This window comes from Peromyscus eremicus, unplaced genomic scaffold (genome assembly GCF_949786415.1).
Source record: "Peromyscus eremicus unplaced genomic scaffold, PerEre_H2_v1 PerEre#2#chr22_unloc_1, whole genome shotgun sequence".
Lineage (NCBI taxonomy): Eukaryota > Metazoa > Chordata > Mammalia > Rodentia > Cricetidae > Peromyscus > Peromyscus eremicus.
The window spans coordinates 6,585,094-6,602,858 of NW_026734286.1; the positions used below are offsets into that span (position 1 = coordinate 6,585,094).

Below are 17,765 nucleotides of genomic sequence, written 5' to 3' on the forward strand. Positions count from 1 at the left end.
ACCTATCCAGCCCCATCGTCTGCCTGGGAATAGAGTTCCACAGGCACCTGCCACCTGTGGGGTTTCTGGACTGTCTCTGGCATTCTGGGGTGCTGGCTCAACTCCAGAGAACCAGGTGTTCTAGACAGCATGGTGGCCATGTGGGGACCCACAAGCAATTGTTTCACGTGTCCCGTGAGCAAGGCCAGGTGTGAGGGTGCTGGCCTGCCCTCTTAGTGCCTGGGTGGTTTCAGAAAAAATCCTGAGGCTGGAGTACCGTTTACTTGCACATGAGAGGCCTGGAAGGGCCATTTACGAGCACACGGGAGACCTGGCACATCCCAGTGCTAAGGAGAAAGAAGAAATGAAGCAAGAGGCAGAGAGCTGGTTCACCGTTCAGAGCCCAGCACCTCATGAGGAGGCTCAAAACTGCTGTGGCTCCAACATGCACCACACACACACACATGTATGCACACCCACAGACACACACATTTTGTTTTGTTTTCTGAGACAGGGTTTCTCTGTGTAGTCCTGGCTGTCCTGGAATTCGCTCTGTAGACTAAGCTGGCCTCGAACTCATAGAGACATCTGCCTGCCTCTGCTTCTTGGCATGCACTACCAGTACCTGGCTCTTTTTTAAAAAAGAAAAAAAAAAGATGCAAGGTGACCCCAACACCCTTCTGTAGATGTCAAGCATACTCTACTATGCAAGGCCTTATGACTACACACACACACACACACACACACACACACACACACACACACACACACACACGACTCTCTATACTCCCTCTCTCTCTGGGTCACTGCCACTTAATCAGGAATTAAAGGTGTCTCCTGGCACCACTGCCCCTAGGCATTGGGTTGCCTTCTGTCCTAGGCCTAGTGTAGCCCTATCCCTCACAGCAGCAGGCTCTGTGTCCCACCCAGGCTGGGTTGCTCCCTAGGGTTAGGAACATGAGTGCCCTGTTTTGGTCCAGGCACCCACACAGAGCCTGGTGCCTCTGTGAATGTAAAGAGGCTGGAGCGGCAGTGACAAGGCGTCTAGGCACAAAGCAGACTGGGAGGGCATGACCCACCTTGGCTAGGCCTGCACGGTGGGCACCTTGCGACTCGATGTAGGCCACGTATCTGTTGAAGTCCCGGAACTCATCCATGGTGGGGCGGAAGGTCATAATTTTGCAGCTGGGGTTCTGGGCGCTGTGGTCCTCGGACCCCATGACTGCAGCGATGCAGAGCCACACCTGTGAGAGAAGAGCAGTCAGTGCAGCCCTGCCGTCACCACAGCCCTGCCGTCACCACAGCCCTGCCGTCACCACAGCCCTGCCATCACCACCGTGATGTTCCCTCAGAGGCAACGAAAGCACCCCCAGCTGCAATAGGGGAACAGCAGACAGCTGGGGCCTGCCAGCAAACCACAGGACTCCGTCACTCCCACCAGCCTGAGCACCCAAGTGACCCCAGCTGACTAAACGCACAGGTCCCAGAAGCTGCGCGCTTTCTAACCAGAGGCCCCTAGAATGCAGAACTGTCCTCAGCAAGGACCTTCTTTCCATGTGGACCTTGTGGCCTTGTGGTCACCACATCCACCCAGGAGCCCTGTGCACACATGAGGTCATCCTGGGAAGGTTGAGAATGTCCCACTTGTGCACAGGGGCTAACTGTTCACAGCCTAGAATCCATCAAGCTATTCAGGGAACCCATGAGTCAGCTCAAGCCACAGCTAGCACCGACCACCTGTGTGCCAGCATGGAGGGGACGTCACAGATGCTGGGAGCACCCATGCTGCAGGGAGGCAGCACAGCCGGTCTCCTCACTGCCCCTTGTATATATAGGAACCTTCTCAGCCCGTGACCTCTCCTCATTGGGAGACCACATCATAGCCTGCAGCCCAGGGTCCAAGAAGGGTTGTCAGAGTCCCTTCCTCCTGGAGATCTCCCCTACCCCTAGCTTTCACGCACTTTCCCAGGGTGACTGACAGGTAGCAGCACATGCCCAGGAATGGAGTGCAGGGCTTGATGGGCACAGAAAAGATCTAGGCCAGGGTTTGGTGGCCAGGCACCCAAAGGCCACCGCCCTGATGGGCTCTGGATAGAAATGAGGCTGCACCACCTGGGAGCCCCAGGGCTGTACCAGACACCTGGGTGCCCTGGGGTTCTAGTGGACACAGCTCTCAGAACCACAGTCCCATGTGCTAGGACATGGTTTACGGAGAGGGGCTGTCAGACACTGTCCTCCAGTCCAAGGGCACTAGGGGAGGCCCCAGCCACAGACTAGAAGCTATCCTGCTGGAGATCTGACCCACCGCAGGTCTCAGGGCCACCACTGTCCCCACCAGCCTCACATCAATTGCTGAGCCCAGGATCCAAATGTCTACCTGCCATCCCACCACCCCATGCAGAGTTGAGAGCTGGGGGAGATGGTCAGAAGGAATCATGTCCTCGGGGACCTCACAGCCTAGAAATCAACAGCCTTGGTGTGCCTCAGTGTTCAGGTGAGCAGGTGGGAGGAGCATGGGAGGGCACAGCAGCCACCAGCAGAGTTCGGCCCTGGACAGGGTCCACCTCAGCTGCCCAGCAGGCCACATTCAACGGGGGAGCACTGTGTGTCTTCTGGATGACACGAAGACAGTACAGTTCCTCTTCCATGACCTACTGCTGAGCCCTGGCACACAGGGCATTTCCAGGGTCTGACTCCTCACCCTTGTATGATGAGGGTTCCTGCACCCACCTCCTCCCTCTCACACAGTTCTCCTTCCCAGGGACTACGTCCACCTGGGCTGGGGCAGCACACAGCAGTCCTTCCTCCTGCCTGTCTCTTGCTCAAGGCCTGCATGGCCAGCCAAGACCAGGTTGTCACCAGGGTCCTGTGTGGGCGACTGTGATGGGCATGGGACCTGAGGGCTGTACTCCATCAAGGGGGCACTGCAGACAGAAGGGGCAGCAGGACCAGGGCACAGCAGGCAGTGCTGTCCAAGCACACGTGCAGAGGTCAAAGGACAAGCTGCAGGAGTCAGCTGTCTCTCCCACCGTGTGTGACCAGGGATGGAACTCAAGCTGCCAGCCTTAGCAGTAGGTGCATCTATCTTCCTGCCCAGGACTTGAGATCGTGAAGGTCCCGCTGCAAAGAATCAGCAGAGAGCTAGGGCTACAGCTGATCCCTCGAGCTATTCTGAGAGACACAGCGGAGGTGTGGACCAGAACTAGGGACGACGGGATGCCACTCCCCGGGAAGCCTAACCCTACAGCTGGAACAGCACACAAAGAAAAGGACTCTTAAGACGGGAGGAAGGACAGAGACAGGGATCAGCCAGAGCTACCTGGGCAGTGTCATCACAAGGGAGGCAGGAGCCGAGGGCTCAAATGCCACCAGAAGCTGGACAAACTGGCAAGTCGAGTGTTCCAGGGTCCCCAGGAGGGCCAGACATCTCACTTGCTACCATACAGACGCACCACAGACTAGGGCACCACCTGAGGATCCCCATATGGGGCAGCGGCCACCATGTCTATAGCCACCAGCTGCAGAAGCTGGTGGGGTGCACACAGAGATGGAGGTCCCCAAAGCCTGTGATGGGCAGCACAATGAGTATGCCAGGTGCCACTTGTTTTGAAAATCTGAGGTAGGCAGAGCTAATAGCCTCGTAGTTGGGAGCAAGGAGCCTAGCAGCCCAGGCAGAGCTAGTAACCTAGAGCTGGGAGCTGTGGCTAGTGGGTTTGGAACCCACTAGCCTCAGAGTGTGTGTGTTGGGGGCTGGAGGGAGAAGACACCCAGCCACCTCATGCCAGCTGCCCAACAGCAAGCGCCCTGACTCCCCCTAGTGACAACAGCTCCTTACTGCCCACAGAGAAAGTGCCCTCTCTGCCTCCTGTCGGTTAAACAGAGCTCAGAGGGAGCAGTCTACTGAGACTCACCCCACCCTACAGGAGGTTGCTCCCACTATCCAGGGGCACATGTCAAGACCAGCGCTTTCAGGCCAGGCTGGTTGTGGAGCAGGGTCTGTCCACAGAGGACCACTGCAATGGCCAGGCCGTGTCCCATCACCTGCACCCCACTGCTTGTGCACACCTGTCCCACCTTACACAAGCCCCAGAACAGTCCCCCAGGGCAAAACTAAGGAGCTACGGGCTGGGTTCCAAAGGTCCTGAAAGTGCAGTGACAGGCCCTGGACTGAGCCCCTAGGTGCACAGCAATGGACGGTACCATGAGGCCAGCACAGCACAGGCTCTATGCCCTGGTCAGCATCCTAGGAAAACACAGAGGAGCACAGGAGGCTGGCACGCTCCTCCCAGTGGCACTAAAGGCACCAGTCCCCCAAGTGTGAGGGGGGGTTCCCAACCCCACTTGCTCCCGAAGGTCCCTACTGCTGGAGGTCAGGCCACTGGGTGACACCCCAAACTCTGGTGAGTTCTGGCTGGCCATGGGCCTGGGCCACCATCTTGACAGGCTCCTCAACATAAGCTCAGTCCCCAGCAGGGAGGTGGCCATGACTCCCTGAGCCTGGTTCAGGAGTGTGGCTAGACTCATGTTGGGGTTACCCCATAGCTCCAGAAGTCACACAGCAGGAGAAAGTGGGTTTCCTGACAGGTCCCACCTGCAGAGAGCCCAGGCAAGGTGAGAACGATTTGCCCCTAGAACTGTCTGCCCCACTTCCCCTGCTCCTCAGCTGTGTACCAGTTGTACGTGACCCCTGAGCACAAGGAGTCCATATGCTGTAACAGAAGGACCTCCCAGGCCTGTGCATGCAGCCTTCCCTAGCAGCCCTGCCCTCCTTTATCTGAGTGAACAGCGGGGGTGAGATGGGAACAAGAAGGGCAGGCACAGAGGATGAGGCCTGAGGGCTTCACTTGGTCAGCCAGACCACAGGACGGCGGGGCTGCAGGATGGACGGCGGGGCTGCAGGATGGACGGCAGGGCTGCAGGATGGACGGCGGGGCTGCAGGATGGACGGCGGGGCTGCAGGATGGACGACGGGGCTGCAGGACAGCAGGGGCTGAGGGATAGATGGCAGGGCTGCGGGATGGACGGTGGGGCTGCAGGACAGCAGGGGCTGAGGGATAGATGGCAGGGCTGCGGGATGGACGGCGGGGCTGCAGGACAGCAGGAACAGACAGGACAGGGCACAAGGGCCAAGGCCAAGGGCTGAGAGCTGGGGCTGGTGGGCTCAGAACTTTGTTATTTAACTTCTGGGATGAGGAGGCTGGGCACCCAGGCCACAGAGATGTGTGGGCAGTGGGCTTGGCACAGGACCAAGAGGAGACAGGCCAGCCGACTAAGCACTCCCTGAGGCCAGCTGAGGGGTGGTGCAGTCCCAAGAGCAATACTCAATGCTGCCAGGGAACTGTAGGGACCTGCCATGTTTACAGAAAGTACGTGGGACATCCAGGCCAACAAGCCACATGAACAGACCCCCTGGCTCCCCCACAGGAGTAACAGCCAGAAGACAGCAAGGTTGCTCTCTGCAGCAAGGACCCACCCTGCCATCCTCCTGCCTCAGCATCTCAAATGCAGATCAAGTGCAGCGTCCACATGTCCCCTCCCGGGTGATTGGCTGGAAGCCACCAGAGTGAAGGGAATTGCTGGGCAAGCTCCTGACCATGAAGGCCTAGGCCACTTCCACACTCTTGTCTGTTAAAGGAGGAAATAAAAGACAACGTCTTGGACACACCAGCACAAGAACAAGGGTCATGGCCCTCGCCATCACACTGGGCCACTCCCTATAGCTGCTCAGAGCAGGCACAGAGCAGGTGTCAGGTGACGCTCAGAAGGGCTGCGGCAGGAGGCAGAATAGGATTAAAGCGGAAGTGTGACATGAGCTCTGACTGAACTGCGGTCCAGGGCTGCCAGCAGCTGTCACAGCCCAGATCACAGCTTCTGAGAAGGTGGGGAGCAACTCCAGATGATGCTCCAGGCATTTCTGCAAAGGCTACAACCATTCTCACTCCAACTACAGATGGAAGGTGGGGCAGCCACTGGGAACGCCTGCTAGCTCCAAAGGCCTGTCTCAGCCACTGTTTTACCACTGTGAGGAGCCACCATGACCACGGTAACTCTGATAAAGAAAAACATCTAACTGAGGGCTTACAGTTTCAGAGGCTTAGTCCATGATCACCATGGCGGGGAGCAGGCTGGAGTGCAGACAAGGCATGGTGCTGAAGTAGTAGCTTGTTTATATCCTGATCCACAAGCAGCAGGCAGATCTGAGACAGAGTCCGATATGAGCTTTTGAAACCTCAAAGCCCACCCCAGGGACACACCTCCAACAAGTCCACACCTCCTAATCCCACCTATTCAAATATAGGAGCCTATCGGGAGCCATTCTTATTCAAACTACCATAGACCAAAGCTACTGCCACCACAAACCAGAGCCAACGTTAGTTCAAGGAGTGACTTCATGTCCCACACAGCCACCAACACAGACAAGACACAGGACAGGTAAAGAGTGGCCCAGCCATACACTGGAACACCAGGCAGCCCTGAACAAGAGTGAGACTCAGACACACACAGCGTGGAGGGCCTGAAGATCAGCTTCAGTGCGAGACCCAGAAACAAAAGGCCACTCATGCTGGCTAATTTTACATCAACTTGACACAAGCTAAAGTCACTTAAGAGGAAGGAGCCTCATTAGGAAATGTCTCCAGCCGGGCGGTGGTGGCACACGCCTTTAATCCCAGCACTCGGAAGGCAGAGGCAGGAGGAACTTTGTGAGTTTGAGGCCAGCCTAGTCTACAGAGCAGATCCAGGAAAGGCGCAAAGATACACAGAGAAACCTTGTCTCGAAAAAACCAAAAAAAGAAAATGTCTCCATAAGCTCTATCTGCAAGCAAGCCTATAGAGCATTTTCTCAATTAGTGATCAATGGGGAAGGCCCAGTCCATTGTGGGGGGTGCCATCCCTGGGCTGCTGGTCCTGGGTTCTATAAGAAAGCAGGCTGAGCAAGTCACGGGGATCAAGCTAGTAAGCAGCATCCTCCATGGCCTCTGCATCAGCTCCTGCCTCCAGGTTCCTGCCTCATGTGAGTTCCCATCCTGACTTCCTTCAATGGTGGACTGTTACCTGGAAGAAGTGTAAGCTGAATAAACTCTTTCCTCCCCACATTGCTTTGGTCAAGGTGTGTCAACACAGCAACAGAAACCCTGACTAAGTCAACACTCAGTGTGGGAATCTGTAACAGGAAATTTCCAAAACGGGCCAATCCACAAATGGGAAGTGGATTTGTGGGTGCTAGAGGCTGGGGAAAGAGGTAACTGCTCATGGGGATGGGGCTTCCTTTTGGAGTGGTGAGCTGGATGTTCTGGAACTCGACAGTGGCAAGGGCGGCACTATTCTGAATATACTGCAAACCACTGAGCTGTCCACTCTTGGCGGCGGGCCTGAGTGGATGCTCCTTACAGAGGCACCCATAGGACCTGCCAAGCCCCGTCTGTCCCAAGCACCATCACTAGGCAAGGCCTCACTGTGGAGTCCTTAGTTTCCCTCTGGGGAGCTGGAGGGAAAGCCGGGCTCAGCATGCACTCTTCTGCTCCCTGTGTGCCCATCCTGGCTCAGAGCACTTTGGTTGAGGGCAAAGGCTGCCTGGAGCACAGCTGAGCTTGACGGACAAAAGCAGTGTTTCAGGAGGTTAAGATAGAATGACTTCCAAGCCAGGTCACCAACATCGCCTCTTGCCCACCAGTAATCCACACTGCCTGTGTATAGTGGCTCTGGCCATTTTCAGCCCCACAGGCAGTAATCTCTGGTACAAGACTCCATTGTGCCAGCTGTAAACTAATAAAGTTTTATTTACAAGATAGGCAGGGACCCAGAGACCCAGCCCCACCTAAGATGCCTGCAGCCTGGGCCCTGCTGCAGCCTGGGCCCTGCAGGTCAACCCTTCTGAGCTGTGGCGTCCTGTCAACAGCAAGAGGAAAGGCCTCCCCAGTTCCAGTCTGCAGGGGCCTGCCCAGCTCAGTTGCCCTGCACAATCACCTTGCTGGGACGCGTCCCTGAACTAAGAGGTGGCAGTTAAACCAATTGGCAGCAGCATCTCCACTGCCAACAGGAGCCCAACCTGAAACCCCCAATGTTTACCACAACTCAGTGGCCCCAATGGCCTTTCTCAGCCCTGTCCCCTTCCTGGGGAGCTCTGGACCACTGCAGATGCAGTATTAGGCCTGTCCAAATTGCAGAGTGGTGTAGTGGTTGTGTCCAAATTCTGCACACAGGGTCCTGGATTGTGTTCCTACCCCCCCACCTACCCACCCCCACACACCCATCTGGCTTCCTTGAGGTCAGAGGAACCTGAGGTGAGAGAGGGTGACGGGATAGCAGTACCTCACTGCACTTCAAGGGGATCTGAGAAGGACATGGGTAGAACCAACATCCCATGCTGGGCAGGGACTCTGAAGGCCACCACAGAAACATGGTGAGCACTGGACAGTGCAGTTAACATGATTCACACTTCACAAGTAGGCTGGGGTGAGGCTTGGTGCTAAGCATGGGCCAGCATGCACAAGGCCCTGGGTTCACCCCAGCCCCAGAAACACATGCACACACATGTGTATGCACACATACTACCCCATAAACAGGCTCTTTCATTTTTTAAGATTTTTAAAAATTATATGTGTTTGTGTGTGTACATGTGAGCAACAGTAGTGCCCTGCACAGTGAGATGAAAGCTGTGTGTGCACGTGAGTACAGGTGCCTGCAGGTACCGGAATACTGGATCTCTGGAACTGGAGCTACAGACCGTCGTAGGCCCCTGACATGGGTGCTGGGAACTGAAGCCAGGTCCTCTGGAAGAGCAGCATTGCTATTAACCACTGGATCATCTCTCTAGCCCCACATCCACTAGGGTTTTGTTGCTGTTGTTTTGTTTTGTTTTTCTTTCTTTTCAAGATAGGGGCTTACTATGCTCTTCTGGCTATACTAGAACTCACTATGGAGCCCAGGCTGGCCTCAAACCCAGAGATCCACCTGCTTCTGCTGCCTCCCAAGTGCTGGGATTAAAGGCATGGGCCACCACCCTTGGCTTACATCCAGTCTTTACAGTGTTTTAAAAGCTGCCTCCCACTGCTGGAGACCTTAGCCCCATCCCTGATCCCAACTTCCTGCTGTAGGTGGATGACGGAAACAGGCCCCACAGCCCCATAGCCCCAAAGAAAGTGTCCCAGAGACCAACATGCACAAGCCAGATGGTCCTGAGCTGCAGGTCCTACCTCAGTGCAAGAGGACCCCAGTCACCAGTGCTAAGAGAAGCCTGAGTCACTGCTGGACAGGTGCACAGACTCCACCCATAGGCCACTAGGCCTCAGCACTGCCCAATCTCAGGACCCATGGACCCACAATCAGGTCACCCATCTGGAGCCTGGCTGCTGTACTTACCTGGAGGTTCCAGGAGGTTCCAGGGGGCTGAGGTGGCCAAATGACCCAGGCTCAAGGAAGCAGTCAGGGTTGCTTTCTGTCAGGCACCTCCAGTGACAACAGTGTCCTGCAAGGTACAGACGGAAGTGAGGACTGATGTGCAGGGCTGCGGTCCCTGCCTGTCCCATCCTCCCAGCACAGCCTCCGCCAGGACACTGGCCTGGTCCAGCCCGTCCAGCCCTTGTCCGTTCTCAACAGCATGCAGGCTGTACCCAGCTCTGTGCTGGCCCACTATGAGCTAGTGCAGTGAGAACCAGGACCAGTCAAGTGACAGGAGAGAAGCTTCTAGAAGCCAGAAGCCACAGACAGCTACTGATTTTCAAGTTTAGTTAAGTGTGATGGCACATGCCTGTCATCCAGCACTCAGGAGGTGGAGGAAAGATGGCAGGGACCTGAGACCAGCCTCAGCTACACACCAAGTCTGAGGCCAGCCTGGGCTACTTAACACTTGGCCTTGAAAAGCAGAAAGTGCCTGGCTCCTTCCAAAGTGCCTGGCTTCTAGAGGGAGGTCAGTGGGTCCTTGCCAGTGAGTCGCCTTCTAGTGTACAGGGACTCAGATGCTCAGGGCCTGGTGACGGGAAGAGCCATTGTGGCACTAGGACCTCATGATGGGAGCCTGTGGCCGAGGTCACCAACCTGCGACCTCTGGCCCCCACCCGTGCCTCCTGTTGTCCTGGGCTCCAGCTGCCTTCACCCCTGCTCAGGTGTCCAGTCCCGGCTGACATGGCCCGGGTCTAAGGGAAGCTCGCCCTACACAGTGTGAGGCTGATGACTCCCCTCCTGGCACCCACAGCCGTGGCACGCCCACCCCACTGTCACCATGCATCTTCAGGATCCCCTGGGCCAGTCTTTCCAGGTCCAGCACCAGCAAGGCCCCTCCTCCTCTGCTCTCTGTAGACTGCCGGGCCCTCCTGCATGCTCCTGTCCTCACCCCTGCCCAGTGCAAAGTCACCTTTTCGCCCCACCCCCCACCCCCACTCTGTTTCTGGGCCTGTTGGGTACCAAACTGCCAGCACCAGCTCACAACCTTCTCCCTGAAAGAGCAGAGACGCCAACAGAGAGCTGGAGAGACGGCTCAGTGGGGAGAGGGCTTGCTGCGCCCCACCGGACTTGAATTTGAACCCCAGCACCTAGGTAAAGAGCGGCGCTCAGCTGCCACTGATGCTGGAGGCGGGAGGGAGCTGTGGGGACAGGAGCTCTCTGGCCACCAGCCCAGCAGATTATGATGAGTGCCAGGCTGAGACCCCAGGGAAGGCTCTACCCTCCCAGGCTAGTCTGGGGCTCTCTGGACAAGGTGGGAGAGGTCATTCAGCCTGAGCATCCAGACAGGACCAGATGTCAGACGGCTTGGGGTGGCAAAGCTACAAGAATTTAACAAATAAGGATGGGGGTGACTCCAGGAGCCCTGGGTTCTAGTCCCAGCACCGCCAACCCTGGCTAAGGGCATTCAAGAGCTACCAGAGTCAAGGTTCCTGAACAGAATAGACCAAAATGGAAGGTCTGTGTGAAGGCTGGTCTAGGGAGGGGGTGGGTTTTGTTCAAGAAAAGGTCCTACAATCTACGTGGAAAAGAATGAATTCAGACCTTGACCTCACACCACACAAAGTTAATTCTAAATGGGTCCAGACCAAAATTTAAAATCAAACATCAAATTCTTAGAATACAAATATTTATGGCCTTGAAGCAGGTGGCTTTTAGACAAGATGTAAGAGAAAACATGTACTGGGCTCTGAACGCAAAGGCTACCATGATGAAAGGAAGAGACAGTCTGGGAAACACCTAACAGCCACAGGTCTAAGAAGATCAGCATCCAGAACATCTAAAGAGTCTTCACCGCTCAACCAGAAAACAAGAGGCCAGTATCCAGAATATACAAGGAGCTCACCATTTGTGCTGGCCGGTTTCATGTCACCTTGACACAAGCTAGAGTCATCAGAGGAAGGAGCCTCAGCTGAGGAAATGCCTCTGTGAGATCCAGCTGTAAGGCATTTTCTCAATTAGTGATCAATGGGGAAGGCCCAGCCCACTGTGGGCGGTGTCATCCCTGGGCTGCTGGTCCTGGGTTCTATAAGAAAGCAGGCTGAGCAAGCCAGTAAGCAGCACCCTCCATGGCCTCTGCATCAGCTCCTGCCTCCAGGATCCTGCTCTGTGTGAGTTCCTGTCCTGACTTCTTTCAACGACGGACTGTCACCTGGAAGTGTAAGCTGAACAAACCCTTTCCTCCCCAAGTTGTTTTGGTCATGAGGTTCATCACAGCAATAGGGACCTGACTAAGACACCATTCAACAACAAGAAGACAAGGGACCAGCATCCAGAACACAGAAAGGGTCCTTGCCACTCAACCAAAGACAAGCCGTGAAAAGTCAGGTGAGGGTCTGAGCACTTTCTCAGGGACATGTGTGGCCAAGAAAAGCAGCTGCTTGGCCTCACAGCAACGGAACAATCACACCAGAGATGGAGGAGCTTACTCTTGAGCTGGCATTGGGCACAGACTCTGCGGTGATTCTGAGAGGGACATGGGGTAGGTGAAGGACTGAGAAACTTGAGCAGTGGCCACCACTCAGCTGAATCCCAGCTCCTGTACAGTGCTGTTCCCCTAGCAAAACGTCCGTCATCTTCACTGGATCAGCGGGGCTTATGGACTCCACTCACAGAGCAGTGTGGGGAGGGTCACGGGAGCAGCACCTGAGTATCCAGCTGCTCCTTGAGCCGTCTGAGGTGACTCTACCCTAACTGCAGATGGTCTCAGAGAGGATAAGGACAGGGGACTCCATTATCCATTAAGGGTGCAGACTTTCCATTATGGCGGCTTTAAGGGGACCCACACCACTGCCCATAACCCCTTCCCCTCCCGCTATGCTCCTTAAGTAAGCCTGGTTGGAGAGATGGCTTATGGTTAAGAGAACTGGATGCTCTGGCAGAGCACCCCAGCGCCCCGACAGTGGCTCACAACCATCTGTAACTCCAGTTCCTGGGGATCTGATGCCCTCTTCTGGCCTCCAGGGGCCCCAGGAACATACACATACACAGTACACAGACATACATGCAGGCAAAACACCCATATGTAGGTAATACATAGTGGTAATACAATTTTAAAAACAATAAAATAAAAATTAAAAAGTAAGCCCAATAAAGCCATTAGTTCCCCAGACTGGGCGTCCAGTTTGTGGCTTGGCCTAACTGTGAGGGGCAGACATTGCCTAGCATCCCCCAGAAAGAAATCCTCCCAGCAGGTCTGTAGCTGTGACTCCATCCATTCCATCAGGGGACTCACATCTGCCCAGCCCAGGCTGCACACCAGAGACACCAAGGGACCAAACAGAAAGCCACCACCTCAGCAGGTAGCAGCCAGTCATGACAAGAGTCCAGGAGCCCACACCTCCCTGACTCCAAGCTCCTCCCTAGCTAAAGTCACCAAGATGGCAACCCAGGCAGGATGGACTGCCACAGAGAGAGGTCCCTCAGTGGCTAGAGCCAGGCTCTGCACCACACAGTGAGCTTTAGGTACATGAGGAGATGTGTCTATCCTCAGTACCCTTGGGATGTCACTAGAGTCAGGTCATAGTCCTGTCCATGGAGCCGTTGGCTGAAGTGATCACACAATGCCAGCCACAGAGCTCAAGGGGATGACGCTAGGAACTGCTCTGCAGCCTCCCTTCAGGATGGGTCAACACAGAGATGACCAGGGACAGGCCACACAGGCTTGCCGATGGCCTCCGCTGGGATGTGAAAGAACCCAGGCACCCGGCACCTGCCCCCAAGGCAGCAGGGGTGGGAGGGCAGGAGTTATGGTGGGGAGAAACAGAGGCTGGCCCAGGGCATGGTGGGGATGTTGTCCACGAGAGGGACGAGGCAGGGCTGGCCCACAGGGCCAGGAAGACAGGAGAAGGCTGCACCTGCACCCTGTCCCAGGCAGCAGGACCCTTGGCCACACCATTCCGACCTGTCGTCACTGGAGACCCGGGGCACAGGCAGGGCCTGGCAGGTGGGCAGTGAGGAGGTCCAGGGCTTGAAGCCAAGGAAGGGTGGATGTAAGCGAGGCCTGAGCATCAGACAACAGGGTGGCTGCAGATGGCAGGAACAGCCAGGCCACTGGCTTCTGCCAAAGGTAAGGGCCTGGCACAGGGTGATGCCCAGGAGAACTCAAGAACACAAATCGAAGGCCCTGTGTCCCCAACAGCACACCGACCACTTTCCAGAAGGACACAAGTCATCCATCCATCCATAGCCCTACCCCCTTGAATTCTGATGTTACTGTTGTGGTCTAACCCATAATAATCACCTACCACATGGGCACAATAGGAAATACACAAGCCACAGAAGGGTCACACAGAGGCCTGAGGAGACAGGCAACAAGGCACATCATGGGGACAGACGTCTTAGTGGAGTGAATGAAGGGCAAGCTACTGTGAGTGCAAATGGGCATGTTTTAAATTATTTTTATTACATTTTCATTTCTTTATCTCATATGTGAGTGTACATGCCATGCCACAGATGTAGAGGTCAGAGGACAATCTGCAGATGTTGGTTCCTGCCATCACGTGGCCAGGCTTGGCAGTACGCACCTTACCCACTAAGCCCTCCTGCCAACCCAGAACTGCCTTTTCTCTTTAGGTCAGTCGTATTGATCCCCAAAATTGCTACAGCAACAGAATATGCAGAAGCAGACTGGGGTGTAGCTCGGGATGATGCATGCCTGTCATCCCAGTCATCAAGGGCTGAGGCAGGGGATTTATGAGTTTGAGGCCAGCCTGGGCTACACAACCAGACCCTGTCTCAAAAAACAGCAAAAATCAAATTTTAAAGTTTTTAAAACTGTCAGGCATGGTTCACACCTTTAATCCCAGCACTCAGGAGACAGATGCAGACGATCTCTGTGTATAGCCCCAGGCCAGGGCTATACAGTAAGACCCTGTCTTTAAAAAAGGAAGGAAGAGAGGGAAGGAGGGAGGGAGGGATGAAGGAAGGGAGGGAGGGAGGACGGACAGAAGGAAGGAAAGGAGGGAGGAAGGACGGACATAAAGTAAATGAAGGGTGGAGGACTGGAAAGGCGGCTCAGTGGCTAAGCACACTGGCTGCTCTTCCAGATGTGTCTTTGGTCCCCAGCACCTGTTTCAGATGTCTCTCAATCACCTGTAGCTCCAGTTCTAGGGGACCTGACACACTCTCTGGTCTCCACAGGCACTGTACTCACACACATAATTTAATTAAATACTAAAATGTAAAAATTATAAAGTAAATAAATCAATAAAAGTCGGCTTTGAGACGGTTCAGCAGGTAAAGGCACTTGCAGCCAAGCCTGGCACCCTGCGTGGTGGGAGGGAGACCGACTCCCGCAAGCTGTCCCCGAGCTCCCACACACTGAGGAGGGCCACCCTCCTGTACACACAGAGGGTGAGTAAAGAAACAAACCAATGCAATTTTTAAGAACTAAATAAAAGTTGAAGAAAGGTCAAAACTCCCCTAGAAAATGAGTGAACGGCAAAAACAAACTTCTTCAGGAAAGACAGGAAGATGGCCTTACTCTGACAAGGTGGCTGACCTTGCTCAGGAGGCTGACACCAACCAAGAGGTCCCTGCAGTCCAGACTGCAGGCACTGTGAATGAGAACAGTGCACTCTGGTGGCGAGGCGGGGAATAGCATGTGGATGGGGGCCCCAGGACCCCAGGAGGCCTTTGCAGCAGGCAGGGTTCTCCTCCAGCACGTGGGGAGTGCACCAGCTGTGCTTCGACAGGGTGGCGCTGCAGACACTGGGGACACAGGCTGGGCAGAGGACACTGGCTGCACGAGGCGCAAGAAGCTAGCCTGTGGGCTCCACACCCACGTGCTAACAGCAGGAGCCCAAGCCTCTGAGGAAGGCGGTGGGCAGGGCAGTGACACCTTCCCAACAGACCCAACACTGAACCTCGTTCTCCTTCCACATTCCAAAGACACCAGCAAGGAGAAACTGTGAGGGCAGAGGTGTCCCTGCTCAGACAGGAGGAGAACCAAAGAAATGATGTTTTTTCAAGGAAATAGCATGGCCAAGTTAGGGGACATGACCACAGAACTTGCACAAAAGCCTGAACTATGTGCCCTAGGACAGACAAACATGGAAGATGCAACTCCTCTGGGGGCTCTCAGTGCACAGGGTGGACCCCACTGTCAGCAGAGGAAACTGAGGACCGAGGGACTCTCCATGGGATCTGCTGGCCCTGGTGTGGACTCACAGCACTGCTACTAGGAACAGGACAGGAGTGGGAGATGGGCAAGTGGATGAATGGATGGATGGACGGACGGACGGACGGACGGATGGATGGACAGATGGATGAGTGGTTGGGTGGGTGGGGAGGTGGACAGAAACATGGATGGAAGGACAGGTAAGTGGATAGATAAAATGTCTACTTGGGGCTCGGTGATGGTGGTGCACACCTTTAATCCCAGTACTTGGGAGACAGAGGAAGTTGGATTTCTGTGAGTTCGAGGCCAGCCTGGTTTATAGAGTGAGTTCCAAGGCCAGAGAAACCTGTCTCGGGGGTAAAAAAAAAAAATGTCTACCTAGATTAGCTATACATACAGACATGTCCCTCAGTTTGGAACTAGATACTGTCACATGCCTGTACTTTGAGTGTACACAGTGGCCTTGCAATGCTGATGAGGGTCTAGAAGAACCACAGCCCTGAGACAGGACAGCGCAAGGCTCAGCTCCTGGAAAGGCCATCTGGGAATCCACCCCTGGGCAGCAGGTGAGGCTGCACTGAGAGCAGCACAGCTCAAAAGGCCTGCACTCTGTGATGTCCCTGGAAGAGGAGAATTCACCAATGACCCAGGGAGAGAAGCCGCTGCACCTCAGAACGGAAGGCACAGAACAATGGCACAATGGCACAGACACCCTTCTCGCTCCACAGCTTCCCCGGGTGGGGACCAGCAGTGAGCTCTCACAGCTCTGATATCTCCCTCCAAGACTCCTAAGGAACACAGAGAGAGCGTGGAGGGCCACACCTCTCCACTAATCAGAGTTCACATCACCCCAAACGGGACGGATCCACATCGCCTTCTGCACCCACACTACAAGGACACAGTGGCATTTCCCCTGCCACACCTGGGGCCCAACCTCATGAAACCCACACAGGCTCAAGGGACTGTTCCCAGTAAAAAGGAACAACAGGACATGGGCCAACTGGACCCTGGATTCTCTTTCTACCGACAGACCACCACAGAGTTAAGATGGGGCCTGTCAGTATCATAAGGAACAGATCTGACAACTTGGTCAGGAGTCCCAGCCTGGAGGGAACACGCACTTAATATTAGAGATACAGAAGACTCTGCCCACAGCTGCCTGAGATGGCTCAGGTAAACAGAAAGGAGAGGCAGACATCTGCAGAGTGCCCCAACGTGGGAGCCTCAGGAAGACACCCCAGAGCCCTTCCCGAAGCCCTTGCTGGTGCTGGCTCTGGTGGCCCACGTGTGCCTGGACTGCAGAACTATGGGGAGGCACAAGCAGGACTTGCTGCTGGCGGGCAGCCCAGCCTGGCAGGTGAGCTTCTGGTTCATGAAGCCTTATCTCAGAGACTGAGGCAGAGAACATGCACGGGAACACACATCTGCACACTGACCCCACCACGAACACACATGAGTGAGCACACACACTCACAGTCACACACACTCACTCAGGCAAATAATCAGTGTAATTACATAACACCAATCAGGCCAGGGTGACTTGCCTAGGACAAACGTAAGAATGACCAGGCAGCTGGGTGGTGGTGGCACACACCTTTAATTCCAGCACTCGGGAGGCAAAGGCAGGAGAATCTCTGTGAGTTCGAGACCAGACTGGGCTACAGAGTGAGTTCCAGGACAGCCACAGCTGTTATACAGAGAAACCCTGTCTTGAAAAACCAAAAAAAAAAAAAAAAAAAAAGACCAGTGCCCACCTGAACCACCTGAAGCCCCAGGACCCCCTGCAGTGGACTCCCTCCACAGGCACAGTACATGTATACACACACTATAAGTACACTAAAAGTTAAAAACAAAAAAAAAAACAAAACAATAAAATGAAAACTAAGTCAATGCTGGAGTATGGACAGGGGCATAGACATGGCTGCTTAGCCCCTGGAACCCCACAGCCTTGCAGGAAGCCAGGGCCTGCCAGTACCACCAGCTCAGAGGGAGGGAGCAGATTGGTGAGAACCACCTGTCTGTCCCTTGCCAGCACCCCAGCACCCAGCACTGCAGATGAGAGACCCCCACAAGCAGCACCGCCTCCTGCACACACCGCAGGCCTCTGGGTGCATCCTCGGCTACTGAGTGCCAGCCTTGGCCAGCGTCTGTTTACTGACCCCTGAGCAAGCCTTGTACTAGATACCATAACCAGTGTCGGTGGGACCAAAGATGAAGCTGGATGCCC

The 17,765-nt window shown here is 55.0% G+C and overlaps 1 protein-coding gene across 4 annotated transcripts in view; it reads right to left on the reverse strand.

Annotated features, from left to right (window-relative positions):
* The window catches only part of Kdm4b (lysine demethylase 4B), a 75,711-nt gene extending 66,265 nt beyond the window's left edge, over positions 1-9,446 (reverse strand). For all 4 annotated transcript variants that reach the window (XM_059251781.1, XM_059251779.1, XM_059251780.1 and 1 more), the window contains exons 1-2: positions 9,340-9,446; positions 1,059-1,223 (exon numbers count right to left, since the gene is read on the reverse strand). In XM_059251781.1, the coding sequence (XP_059107764.1) occupies positions 1,059-1,199 (141 nt within the window). In that variant the 5' untranslated portion in view covers positions 1,200-1,223; positions 9,340-9,446. The remainder of the gene's footprint in view (positions 1-1,058; positions 1,224-9,339) is intronic.
* Positions 9,447-17,765: the final 8,319 nt, after the last annotated feature.